This window comes from Cyprinodon variegatus, unplaced genomic scaffold (assembly GCF_000732505.1).
Source record: "Cyprinodon variegatus isolate N-32 unplaced genomic scaffold, C_variegatus-1.0 Scaffold73, whole genome shotgun sequence".
NCBI classification, from domain to species: domain Eukaryota; kingdom Metazoa; phylum Chordata; class Actinopteri; order Cyprinodontiformes; family Cyprinodontidae; genus Cyprinodon; species Cyprinodon variegatus.
The window spans coordinates 284103-298329 of NW_015150526.1; the positions used below are offsets into that span (position 1 = coordinate 284103).

The 14227-nt window shown below is 38.0% G+C and overlaps 1 protein-coding gene across 1 annotated transcript in view; it reads right to left on the reverse strand.

The window, feature by feature from the left end:
- Positions 1-158: 158 nt before the first annotated feature.
- The window catches only part of LOC107083348 (chloride channel protein 2-like), a 66165-nt gene continuing 52096 nt past the window's right edge, over positions 159-14227 (reverse strand). Inside the window, exons 12-24 of the mRNA XM_015372490.1 lie at positions 13882-14037; positions 11001-11070; positions 10799-10909; positions 10206-10419; positions 9931-10064; positions 8308-8552; positions 7829-7940; positions 7028-7074; positions 4879-4947; positions 3709-3747; positions 3503-3607; positions 2674-2760; positions 159-2542 (exon numbers count right to left, since the gene is read on the reverse strand). Of these exons, the coding sequence (XP_015227976.1) occupies positions 2033-2542; positions 2674-2760; positions 3503-3607; positions 3709-3747; positions 4879-4947; positions 7028-7074; positions 7829-7940; positions 8308-8552; positions 9931-10064; positions 10206-10419; positions 10799-10909; positions 11001-11070; positions 13882-14037 (1899 nt within the window). The 3' untranslated portion in view covers positions 159-2032. The remainder of the gene's footprint in view (positions 2543-2673; positions 2761-3502; positions 3608-3708; positions 3748-4878; positions 4948-7027; positions 7075-7828; positions 7941-8307; positions 8553-9930; positions 10065-10205; positions 10420-10798; positions 10910-11000; positions 11071-13881; positions 14038-14227) is intronic.

The window sequence follows — 14227 nt, forward strand, 5'->3', positions numbered from 1 at the left end:
TAAATAAATAAATAAATAAATAAATAAATAAATAAATAAATAAATAAATAAATAAATAAATAAATAAGCAGTTTTGCTATAATGTTAATACCAGTTTTAGTAAAACCAAAAAAAAAAAAAAAACATGTCAGTATACTGTGAGACATGTTGGTGTAGGAGAGAGGCTTGTTTGGTGCAGAACTTAGGTACCCGACTTTCACAAATGACTTCCTGCATGAATCTCGCCCTGGGTGAGCCAATCCATGCCCCAACGTCCCCGTTGATCACACAACTTATAAACAACAAGAATTTTCTCACATTGCAAAACAAGGGCTTGTGTACGATTCACATAAGTATTTTCTTTTTTTAATTTTTTGACTCATCCCAAAAAATATCACCCTGGGCACACAGATAAAAAAATTACTGTAAGGTATTGCTCTTAAATGTTGTGCTTACTGAATAATAATAATTATAATAAATATGAACATAAAATGAGTACTGACATGTAATATGATATGAACAAAAATTGTTTGTTTGACCATTTTTTCAGACCAGAAAATAATTATAAATCTTTATGTGTTAAAATTATAAATTAAAAAGGGGTCAGTCAAAGCATTAAAACCTTCAACAAACGGTTGTTACATCTTCCCTGAAGTGCTAAGGAACATTCATGTTGACATTCACAGTAAAAAGAAAAAAAACATTCCTAAGCCTTTAACTCGCACTTATGATGGTTATAACATCAAACTTCAATAGATTTCATTGGGATTTTAAGAGAAAAATCAATTAGGAAGTAACATGTAATTGTTAAGAGAACAGGATCTAGGAGTTTATTCAGCCAATCTTTCACAGATTCCCACTAGATGATATCAGGCATTACAAATTGCCTTCTAGAACCGCCTACATAGCAAATATTCTTTCTATATTTAATATATGTTCTTTATGGATACATGCAGAGAAGGAGATATTAAAAAAGAAGAAAATCCAACAAATGTCCCTTATCACAGTTAGACTTGCAGCCATGAGATTATACCAATACTGATCTCTCTGCATTTAAAACTCTATGTGTGATGAAAAACGAATGCTGAGTAACAGCATGATGGAACAGGAGACATACAGTGATTACAATTTTTTATCATCAGGGTAATTTCAAAAATATATATTTTCTTTTTTCCTTAAAATCCCAATGAAATATATCAAAGCATGTAGTTGCTATAGGAATTATTTCAAATAGGTTTTGGTGGTAAGAATAGTGCAATGAACTCATTGATAGTTTGATACTTGCCAACCAGCCACTCGGCTGCATTAGCTGCAAGTCCTCAGTTCATACTCAATCATTAGTGCTTTTTTAAGTCATTCAAATAAAATACAGCCAACTAGACACAGAATACATCTGAAACCCCCCAAAAACAGATAACAGTTCTATCCACAATTATTGTATAAGAAGTTTTTTTGTGATCCGGATTCAGGGAATCTCATAAATATCTGGCTTCTTCAGAAGGAACTCTGATAAAATCTCAAGAGCCAAAGCAGCCATGAAGATGAGATTTTCTACCAACATGGCAATTAACTGTTAATTATAGTAAAACAAAGTCCTCTTTCCTGTTAAAGCCTTTGTGCTGTTAGTTCCTACAATGGGAATCAGTTAGGAATATTCAGTTTGGTGCAGTTTGTGAGGAGAAGGTATCGCAGCGTTGTGCTTCAAGCTTTCTGACTAGCTTTCCTGTTTCTCATTTACATATTTAATCAGCTGCATACAGGAGAAAATAAGCTTTATGCAACTTATTTTACCTCCATGTATGCATGAGACATTCAATGTTTTCAACATTAGATGAACCATAATGTGGACATTTTTGGAAATAATGTAATATTTGGTCTTCATAAGAAATCTGATGGCTGTTATAAAGATAGCAAATAAAAAAAACAGCTTTGCTCTTTTTTCAACAGACATTTGCTCACATCACTAGGTTAGAAACACAAGTGTCAAGACTGGACTGATACAAATTGAAGAAACAGATACATTTATGAGGCGGTAGTATAGGTGAGCATTAGATTAGCATTGTGATTGGTCCGTAGTGTGGACAGTGCTACCCTCTCCCTCAGGTTCAGACTGCTCCATGTTTAGAGGCAGAGTCATGTGCTCTTCCTCTAATTCTAATTCCGGCTCTGGTGTTGGATCAATGGGGTCTTGGTCACAGCCCAGCTCTGATTCCTCAGTGTGAGATGGACTGCAGTCAAAAGTAAACTCTGATTGGTCCTCCGCGAATGAGGGGCTTTCCTGAAGAACGAGGTTTGACAACTGGGTGTCGCTGTTTTCAAACTCCAAATGAGTCTTGTCTGAGAACCTGATGGGGACATCTTTAAATGAAAGGTCCAGCTTTTTCGGTGTGTTTGGAGGTTTGGGTTCCCGTGGCAAGGACAGCCCTCTGTGACGCATGCACAGCTTGTGTAGTTCTGTTACCTCGGATACGCTTGTGCTGTTCCCACTGTCACGGAAACTGGCCAGAGGAGGGCGTACTTTCACTCCAGTCACTGTTACTGAGCCCTCGATGGCCTTACGCAGCTGTAAATATTGGAAATCAGTCAGCAGAAAAAGAGAAAGCAATAAAAGCCGGTGAGAGTATAGAAAAACAATACAAGTTGCCCATTTAAGCTCTTTAAAATGGAAGAGAAATCAAGAAACCGCATGCATACCTCTTTAAGAGAGACCACTCCAACCAACCGTCCCATGCTGGTCACGTATGCGTGATCCAGGCCCAGCAGAGAGAAGATAGTGTGGGTCTGTGGGTAAAGACGAGAGGTGGGTCATGGCCTGAATACAGACTTGAAAGCGCCTCATTTGCATTTTGCATCTGGGCTGTGTGAACTGCCATGACGGGATGGAACTGCTTTGTATTTTTGTCTCTCAAGATGGCCACTGAGTCAGATTAGGCAGTCTCAGACCTCCACCTCACAATTGCACCTTATCAAACCAGAGGAAGAGTTTTGAAGAGATTCTTCATAGATTTAGAATGGATAAGAATGATTTCTCCAAGAAATCATCAATATTTGGGTTGTTTCTAGTTTGTATCTCATGATGGCAATCATGCAGCAAGTTAAGGATTCCCTCTTGAGTACAGGGACATCCACAGTGAAAATAGAGCATCCATTACTTCCAGGTGTTACAACAAGCGCAAACCCACATTTATGCTGGTGAAGGTTCTGAGTCATCCAGGTCATAGTCATTCCGTAAAAAGTAAAAACAATCCACTGGACTTGGTTTCCAAGTTTGAAGACGTTTCGCTTCCAATCCACGAGGCTTTTTCAATTGAAAATGTCAGGAATAACGTTGAGTTTAAAAAAAATAAATGAAAAAAAACAAGCCTTTGAAAAGCTTCCTGGATGGGAAGCAAAACGTCTTCAAACTTGGAAACCAAGTCCAGTGGATTGTTTTTAATTTTTTCGAAGAGCCAACATCTAAGTATTAGCCTTACGGGTTAAAGAGAAATCTTGCTGTATTAAACGTTTTTAGTTATTTCTGTACCTTATGCAGGGACGTTTGCTCCACCAGCTGGAAGGGGGCAGGATCAATCTTGCAGTTCTTAAAATCTACCAGCTGATCGAGCTGCTGATCCTCCCACTCTGCTATCTGCGAAGGGATAGGAGATAGAGACAAAAAAAAAAAAAACAGTTTTTAATATGTAACCGATAGAAGTCTGTATAAATCCCTTCTACCTGTGCATGCCTCACCTCTGAGGGAGTCATACAGTCTTCAACTTCAGGAGATTCCTAAAAATACAAAATAGACAGACGCTTTAGTTAACATTTATAAAAATATGCTACCTGAAGTATATTAGAACATGCAAAGTCGCTTCTGGCTTCAAATTGAACTTTGTGTAGTACGTTCCAGATCTTTAGTTTGAGAGCTGATGGGATGTCTGCTTCTCAGAACAGGTCACACCCTGAATTATTTTAAAATATCTTCTCATAGAACCACATATTTAAATATATTTTGTAAGATTTTATGTCACAGACCAACATAAATCATACTTTAGTTAAAATATTGAGGCGTCCACACGGTCACATTTAACTCCTTTTCCACCACAAGTCTGTTAGGAGATATGTAGAAGCACTGCAGGTCTAGAGCCTGACTTTTGCCTCTATCGCTAGGCTGTGCAGACATTTTATTACACTGATCTAAAACAGTTTCAATGTAGCTTTAGCTATGGGTTTAGTGTTTTCCTTGTGTAGGAGAACCTGTGCTCCAGTCTTTTACTTCCTCAAACAAGCATTCTACCTCTTTCTATCACCTGATCTACTTCAAAAAGTGTGCCTGCCCTGCAAACGAGAAAAAAAAGCAGCTCCACAGCATGATACTGTGCTCAGGGTGATGAGGTGAGTTAAGTTTCTGTCACAAATATGTTTTTTAAGAATTTCAAAAAGGAAGGAAACCTCTAAATACAACCTGTTGCTATTTAAACTTATTTATGGGTATCAGAGTAAATTAGGCTTTATATTAATGATTATTTCAGATGTATATTTTTGAAAATAGATATACTACATACTGTTAGTCTGTCACATTAAATCCCAGTAGAAGACATTGGCGTTTGTGGTTGTAAAGTTACAAAAAATGGAAACATTTAAGAGGTTTAAAAACCCAGTGTATAGTTATGAAAATGCAGGTGTTGGGAAAAAGTACAATGTAACATTGAACAAGCATTACAAGCAGTTAAAAGTGAAAACGTCTGAATGCACCAACATCTTGACCATTCTCAAACATGCTCTCTCTCTTTCTCTGTAAAAAGCCACTCTGATGCTTTTGGTTTGAGCACCACAAATATTTAGCTCCAGCACTTACTATGTGCAGGTTGCAAGGCAACAGTTACTAAGCAACAGTCTCTAGGCGGCAGACAGTCTTACCGCCATGGAGATCCTCACTCGTTTGGGCTTGGGCTGTGTTTTGTCAGGAGAGGCCGACCCGACCGGACTCTTCCAGCCGGGGGAGAGAAGACATGACAGCACAAGATTAACACAAGGTTCAGATAAAGTGGACAGCTTTTAACCCTCTGAGCATGGCGGCACTGAACACTGGGTTTCAGCCAGACTTCTACACGGAAGTCTGGGATGAAAGCGCAGTTTTACTGAAAGGCTGTAATTACTGCACCACAGATGAAGATGAGGGCACAAAATCCTTATGAGACAACTGATTTCAATGCAGCAGCTATTGTTAGATATGTACCCAGGATAGATCATCCTTTATCTTAATCTTTGAAATCCTTCTATTATATATATTTAAATAGAAAAATATGGCATTGCCCCTTTCAGATGGAAGATCCCCCACCTTGCTAAACTGAAGGACAACATGGAGAATGAAACTAAACCTATAATTTTGATTTGTCAGCCCCATATCAACCCTTTCTTTTTAAACCAGGTCAAAGTAAACCCATTATTTTGTATCTGTTTTTCTGTGTTTATTCAAGATACTCATCACATGATGTCAAAAGAGTAGTGGCTTCTCTATATCTACATAATAAGTCGTTTTTGTTTTACGACTAACGACTAAAGAGAAAACAAATAACAATTGGGGTTTGTTTGATTCATGTAGTTGTAATTATTGGCATTATTTTAATCATGTAAAATATATTTATTCATAATATTAAATGAAAACACTACTTTTGATAATACAAGTGTTATATTATTAAAGAAAAATTTACTGACACGCTGCTTTCACTTCAGTTATTTTCTCCTATGGGAAGGATGAGTAAAATCACTTTGCAACTCATTCACATGAGAAAAAAAATCCCAATAATAATTTTTTGTATAACTGCACTAAATCCAACAATTCATCTAAAATGACCATCATAGAAGCATTTTTGTCGTTCATCTATTAAAAAATCCCTGACTTTCAGAGGAAAAAATGAATGTAAAACACAAGCTTATTATTATTATTTAAATATTATTATTATTGTATGGACCACTAGGATGGACAAGAGTCCGAGGTGATCGTGTCTCCAGAGAGAGGAGGCTGGAAGGCAAGGGGAAAGAAAAAGACTAAAATCTTACTGTTAGAAATTCATAACAAAGACAAGCATGCTGACATCAGATCAGCTGTTTGATTCTATTAAAATACCACCCAGATGTTCAGGGGGTGCCGACATTTCTCTTTTGTGTCTTACCATTTTAAATGCAAGCACATGGAGACTGCTCAGTGCCAGCCTTACTGCACGTTACACTAGAGTCAGTTTTAGATGAATCTAAGATTGTGGTTTCTGAAAAAAAGACTCCTGATGTGTTGGTAAACGAAGAATCTGCCGTCCAACACAAAATTCATATTTGGAAAATCCCCTTATGTCCACTGTTAAGTACAGCGACGGACTTGTGATGCTGCAGACCTGTTTCTCTACTAAAGACTCTGTGAATTAAAGTGCATTTTTTACCTGTAGTCAGTAAATTCACTCCTGTTAAAGGTTGTTTTTCTAGTCTGTTTCTTGTTAAATTATGCTGATTTTATTCAAGACTGTTTGGGAATCTTTTACCAGGTTTGCCCAAGTTGGAGGAAGGCATATTTGCTAGTATTTTAAAATATTTCTTATCTAAATGTCACTAAAGCACTTTTTTTGTTTTGTTTTCTTCTTAGTTTTACTTAAAAAAAAAAATCTTAGATGATAAAATGGACAATCCTAATTCTGACATAAATATTAGAAGTTTTACAATTGTGCAAACGTCAAGAGTTTATTATTTCTAACGAGCCTCTACATCAAAATGTCAAACACAGGTCAATAATTGCCTCAAAGTGGCTAAATATCTGCCTTTAATTTAACTAAGGCTAAGTGAAATGTAGGATGTTGAAAAACTAGCAGAGTGTGTGTGCTGTGTAGTTATAGGCTGCAGTCACTGGCTAAGGACAGAGCTGTGCAGAACGACGACAGAATGACATCACACTTCAAAGCTCTGCTGCCTTTGGGTGAGTCCTATCTGACAGCAACAAGGCATGGACTCAGAGAGAGCACACATCCTCTTACACAGAGCAGGTCCCACTCTTCCTCACTTAAAAATAAACTCTTCTCACCTCCAGCAGCTCCTTGTCTTGATCGGCACAGGAGAGGGTCTGTGAGCCTGTTAGAAGAAAAATCAAAACATCAAATCGAATCGACTTTCCATCAATTATAATTTTAAACAAAGCGCCTTAAGATTTTTTTTTTTTTTTTTTTACATTTTGTCACATTAGAACCACAACTGGAAATGTATTATGTTGAGTTTATGTGAGATAATAACACAAAGCAGCATATTATTTTAAAGAGAAAAAAGGGGGTTAGTTTCTCAGACTTTTTTTATTAATAAAAAAAAAAGTTGCACATTTATTTTGAAACCCATATTTTGAAGAATCGCCTTTTGCTGCATTTGCTGTGTGTATCCCTAGCAGTTTTTTTTTTTTTTTTTACATGTACAAATTGTTATGTTTGAGCATTCTTTTTTGTAAAAAAAAGTTTAGTTTAATAGCATCAGTTAACAGCAATATTCAGGTATAGCAACTGATTTTGAAAAAGAGCTTTTAAGATGGTCATGTTGGAATTATACAAAGATTATATTAAACATGCAGATTCATGTGGACTTAGGAGTGAATTTGTTGCACTGGATCTTATCTAGGGGCATCAAAGGGGGGCTATATACAAATGCATGTCGACTTCTAAACTAAGCACTATTGTATTGTAGTCTACACACAAAGTTCTAATAAAATACATGTTTGTGGTTTTATCATGACAAAATGTGATTTATTAATAAAGGCATGTCAATACTTTTTTTTAGAACTCATAAATCACACTCTTCTGTTCTCAGTTTTTTTTTTTGTGTTCTTTATTAAGACACATACTATTTGCCGTCTCTGCATCGCTGATGGCCAACACAGTTTTCAAGGCAGACTTCAGAGGAAGCTGAGCATTAGAAACCACCGGGCTAAAGGAGGAAGACTCCTCTGTGGAGATCTGCATGAACAGTACATTAAGAGGAGAGGCGAGACACGGAATCATGCACACAAAAAGAGAAATGACCAAGAATGACCAAGCGCATGCATGAAAAAAAGCAAAAAGAACAGGACAGCACAGGTAAAGGCACAGACAACAGAGACACAAGAGAGATATATGTTAATGGAAGATGCAGTCATATTAATCATTTGTATAAGTTTAAAAAAAAACTTACCACAGCAAAAATCCTAAAGCTGCATCTGTGCCTTTACCTACTGCCACGTGCTCCTCTCATGCTGTTTCTAGCCTAGTTCTAGTCTATGCTATGACCCACCCCAAGCCAGAGTTTGTCCCAGCCCCGCCCCCGGCGCCCCCGGACGCCTCACACCTGCTGGGTGCTCACCAAGAAGCGAACCACTTGGCGAGCACTGGTGTTGGTGGGAGTGTTGAGGTGAATGTGGGCACAAGGGGAGCTTGGGGTGCTGTCAGAGGTCAGACTGTTGAGTGGATCATGAGCGCCGTTGTCCTGGGCCATCTGACAAAGGTACTCAAGCCTTCGCTGGCGGCTGAGCTGAAGAGAAAGGAGAGACTGAAGCTCCAGTCGCTCTATGGAGCCCAGCAGGATCATGGAGTCTGAGGAAGAAGAGAAGAAGATCAATCCATCACATTGACTCAGCAGAAATAGTCAAATATCAATCTTGTTTCATAAAATGTTTTTTTTTTAATCTGTATTTCATAAAAGCAGCATATATTTCCCATTTCCTAGCCTATAGATATCTTACAAAGAAAAGAAAGAGCTGTAGACCACACACAGAGCTAATTAGTGTTTGCACCAAGTGGCTGTTCTGCTGGGCAGCGTTAAAAGGGAATTAGGTTCAGGTCAGGCTGGAGGACATAAGGTTGTCTGCCTTTTGCTGCAGCAGCAGGAGGGTTATGTTGCCTTATTAGTAAGCTCATTTTTGCAAACAGGAAAAAGCATTATCCTTCTAGTTTGGCTCTCTGGACTCGACACTGTTCTCTAACACAGCAACAAGGTTTTAAGGCTTATATTTACATAAGAATCACACCATGCAAGATGGAGTTTAACTAATAAGAGCACCCTTTTCCAGTTCTAAGTCTTTACATTGTATTTACATTAGCTTGATTTCTTCTTTAATGGTTTTAAATGATTAAAATCTTACCTGAAGTGTGCAAAAAAAAAAAAAAAAAACATAACAATCCCACTGAACAAAAATAAATCATAAGTGGAATACACTTTTTGGTCCATACAATTTTGGTATTATGTCAATAACTGTGTGCATGTAGCACAGCAAACTGCAAAAACTATATTCCTTAACCCTATGGAGCCATGAAAGTTTTATGAAGGTTGTATTTAGGTTTTATCATCCTTTAATGTACAATGATAGGGCTAAATGCTTCATGCAACACTTGGAGTAAACTTAAAACAAATAAAAATCTGGCAAAGACTAGACAATTTGTAGTATACTCTGATATATAAAACCCTTAAGTTAGAAGAGTCCATCTTGTCTTTTTGCAAAACTGGATATTGCCAGGCCGCTGCAGAAGTAATTAAATAGAAATGACTTAAAATCCTCTAGAGAAGAAGACACACAATTTGCATTAATAATGAATGAAGATTGTGCAAACGGAGAAAAAACCCAAACACGTAACCAAATATTTCTACAGCATAAAGAGCACAATCAAACTAATACCATGCATATACAGTTTCATTGGAATAGTTTTCTGAACAGGGCAGGGAAAAAAGAGAAAAAGGAAATCCAAAATCAAGTGATTAGAGACTATGAGTTTAAAAATAAATCTAAATATCTCTGAATATACAAATCTAGCCAACATTTGGAAACAACAACCTTTTTAAAAGAAGGGTACAATTAATATGGTCCTACATCCCCTTTTAACCTGAAAACAATACAAAAGTTCTAGAAAATCTAAAGCTCCAGCTCTTGGCTCAGATTGCACTGTTCCAAAGAAAGAGAAAAAGATGAAAACGGACCTCTACATTCAACCAGGGCGAGTGTTTTTAGATGCCCAGTCAGCAGCACCTCCTGCAGGTCTCTGTATGAAGAATTCAGAGTGATAAAGCGCACATCTCGGACCATGATATCCTCCACACGGATATTATACTTCCTAAATCATAGAGGAGAAGTTAGATCATGGAAAATACGTTAATAGTTTGGTGATGGAAAGAGTGAGATACATAAGAATGAAAACAAACCAAAAGAGGGCTCATCAATCATTTTAACAGCAAGCACAAAGAAACCAACTCACTCGTGGTGTCCCATCCCCAGCTCGGGCAGATATGGAAGTTTCTTGATGCGGATGATGGAGTCGTACAGGGATGGCTGGAGTGATTGTGCCACGGCGTTGGCCAGTATCACTGCGATCATCACAGGCAGGATATGGGAGATCTGACCAGTCAGCTCAAACACAATGACGGCTGTGGAAACAGTGTGAGTGACCGCTCCAGAGAGCGCTGCAGCCCCTGCCCAAAGAGAAGGCAAAGCCGGTATATATTAGTCATGTTAAATCTGCACAGCTTATTATAAACCTGGTAATTACATTAAAAACAAGAATTTTGAAAAATATCGCTCCAAAGCATTTTCATTGAAAACACAATAACTTTTATTTTTGACTCACAAATTGTAGTTTTACTGTAGCTCAAAATGTAAATAGAAGTTTTGATTTATAGAAGAAGCAATTCTACTAATCCTTAATGTTAAAGCACATGCATTGAAGTTAGCTTGAGCCTTAAGAAAACAGCTATTTAACTCACATAAAACAAACACATGCAGAGAAATCTTTATAAAATTCAACACAGAAATAACTTTAGAATATAAAAAAAATGACTTTAGGCAACTCACCAACAACGGCATAGCCACCAGGAACTATAGGATACACAGTACCATCTGCATGGATGCCATCAGGGAACATGGCTGCCATGATTTCTCCCACTAATCTGCCGAAGCCTGCACCTGTCAGTCAGTCACAGACACAGAATGATGCCTATCCTCTAAGATGCAAATTAAGATCAAACCAGGGAAAGAATATAGACTATTTATATACCAATAAGAAAGACAGGCATGAAGGCTCCACATGGGACAGGCATGGTGGTGGCTACAGCAGACATCCAGAACTGAAACAGAAAGAAAGGTTTGGCTTGAAAGGGTAAATGATTCAGTTTTGAACCTAAAGTGAAGAGTTCTAATTCTCAAAGTTTTGTTACCAGTTATGTAAATGATATTTGGTCAGAAGTTATTTTGCAAGACTTGGTGGCTTATGATTTAATGAATTATTTGCAAATACCTTAATCAAAGTCCCATTTTCAGCGTATCTTTTCCGTGGCATAAAATCAAGTAAAAAGACTTAGATGGGATTTGTGAGGGGAGATGAGGGGGGTTGGCATCCCCCTTCTTAAAATAAACCTTAAAAATCATTCCCCTTCTTAAATGACCATACCCCAATAATATCCCCTGTGACGTTTTATCACTGAATATGTAAATTACATATATTAACAGTAATGGCAATAATATTGCCCTTTCAACATCTGGCAGGCTGTGCGCTTGACCAAATTATGGTGGTCCAGAGGGCATATGCGATTTCTTTTTCAACCTCAGTGGCGCAACCAGTGGAACAGGTGATGGTGTTCTGAATAGCATCACGGCCAAGTGGCAAAGACAACGCAATTTGAGGGAATGTAAAAATAAGGAGGGGAGGGAATCTTTCGCAGGTTCTAGGTTCTAAATTGCCAAGATCTCCCTCCCCTGCTTAGGTTGAGAAATAATGTGTTTACAATTATGCAAGTTTCTCCACATAATCATACCTGCTCTCTGTGATTGTGGTATGAATTTCATAAGTCTGGGACAATAAATGTGAAAATGAGGAGGGGAGGGAATCTTCGGCAGGTTTCTAAGTTTAACAAATAAAATGTCAGAAATTATCTAGAATGGTGTTGATAACAAAACTGGGAATTGGCATCCACTGAGCAGAGAATTTATGTATCACACAGTGACTGTAGCACATCAACTGAAACGTGTCTCCATACAAGTAAAATCCTAGCCTGTGGTCTAGTGGTCTAGCTTTGATCAATGCCCCAGGCCCTAGAACTGGCAGGCCAATCACAACGTAGAGACGTGTTTTGAATTTCTGGATGCAAAGTGGGCGGGGTTTTGAGGGCGTGACGACAAAGCTGCGCAACGTTGGATAAAGCACAACAAGGAAGATGGCAACAACTATTGAACAGTAGCATGCGCTGCGGAGGCAGCAGCTTTCAATGGAGCGCTCCATTGAAAGTTAAAAGTTCTCTTTTCTGTTGCTGTTGTTCAGTAAAAGTACGTTTTAACATAATTTGAGGCGAGAATATTATACTTTAAAGCGTCACTATATGGTCCATTTACCGATTTAATGCGTAACTAAAAAAACTGTTTCTGAAGTTGAGAGGAATGCGGCAACCAGTGGAGCTCCGAGGCTAACAGCAGCCAGGGCTAACCGCAGCCCGTCTGCAGCAGTCCTCTCTCAGCTTAGCCGTGTGTGAAGGACCGCTGGCTCTGATAGCGATTTTTGACTCAGCTTTGGAATCAGTTTTGGAAGGATTAGACTTAGGGTTTTCATTGAAACGTGAGCAGGAAGAGGCTCTACGCTCATTCATTTTTAAGAAGGACGCCGTTTTACCGACAGGGTGTTGGTTTACACTCCCCCACCAGCTTTCTGTTGCACTTACTACGTCACAGTCAGTTGCGCTCATTGGTCAGAGCGTTGGCCAATAGGCACAGACATGGCTTGAAAAACAACGGGGTTGTTCTCATCAACAATCTTCCGATGTCTCATTCATCAGGGCCAGACTAAATAACACCTTAATCTTCCATTTAGTCTGGTTTATCAGACTAGTAAAATCCTATTAATTCAAATTTATCTGTCCCCCAAAACTATCAATTTTAAGGCATCAATGTATAAGAAATATGAAAAAATTAAGAATATGTATAAAATGTCCCTGTTCGTTCATATTTAAATCTGTTTTCTCATCAGTGGGCGTGAGTTTAGGGTGATGGGCGCTCTCGCGACAGGGGAGGTAATTCTCGGCAGGCAGGTAATTCTCGAAAAAACAGATGAAACCAAGAGGATAGTATCGAATATTTGAAAAAGAAATTTTAATTAAGCAATTTAAGACAGGGATTATTATCTTGAATGAACTGCCAAATGCGATGTAAATATCTGGCCAATGGTCATAAATGAATTGAATGTTGACATCTGAATGCAAGGTCCCTCGTATGACTTGCAGAATGCCAGTCGTCTGATCAATGGTAAATATAGTTTGACGGACCTGATAGTTTTAACCTCTTTCATTGCCAGCAAATAGACTAGCTTATCTTAAATTAACCAATAGAAGCAACAATGATTCTCTGTAAATACTCTAAATGAATATTTGAACAGTGAGTAAAATTGTTAGATTTTATATAGGCTTATTTCATTTTCAGGCCAATTCAGTATTAGAATTTGTAACCAGTTTTTCAGATTTTGAATTGATTGAATTTGAATAATAAAATACTTGACTTGAAAGGATTCAGATATTCATTTGCAGTGTTTTATGAGGTTTTGTTTCAAATCTTAATAAATTCTTTGCCAAAATATTCTCCAAAGTAAAATCAAAGAAGTGGCCTACCATGACTATGAAGCTGATCCCAGTGGGAAATTTGTCTCTATCTAGATTGTAGGGGCAGTGATAGCCATGCCAGTCCAGGGACTGACTGCAGTTCTACTGTAAGGTGCCTTTGTACCTGACATGTAACAACCATAGCATGCATATTGCTTTGGGTTAATAGAATATATTAATTAGGCTATGTATACTTCCCCCCCAAAAAACTTTTTTTCTTTTTTTACAACTCGACTACTACTTGTGAGGGTTAAGTAGGCAAACCTTTCCTTATATAATCCAGCATTCGCGTCTCACCTTCATGATGATGAAGAGGATGAGTGTGATAAAGACGTTGACCTGGGGGTGTTTCCAGGCATGATGATGGCTGATGTAGTCAAACTCCTCAGCTACACCCTGGCGACACCAGGTGCGGTTGTCAAACAGAGTAACCAGAGACTCGTGCTGCGTCAGCTGACACACAGAAAAAAAACTGTCTGAATGGTCGATCATTTAGAAATATCAGACAGAAACAAACCAAGTTCACAAGACACAGATGTTACTTCTCTGAAGAACATTACAAACCAATGTTTGTCCAAAAATGTATTTAATTTAACTTATTTAATGAAAAGTAAAATATTTCTCCTTCCTTCCTTCCTTCCTT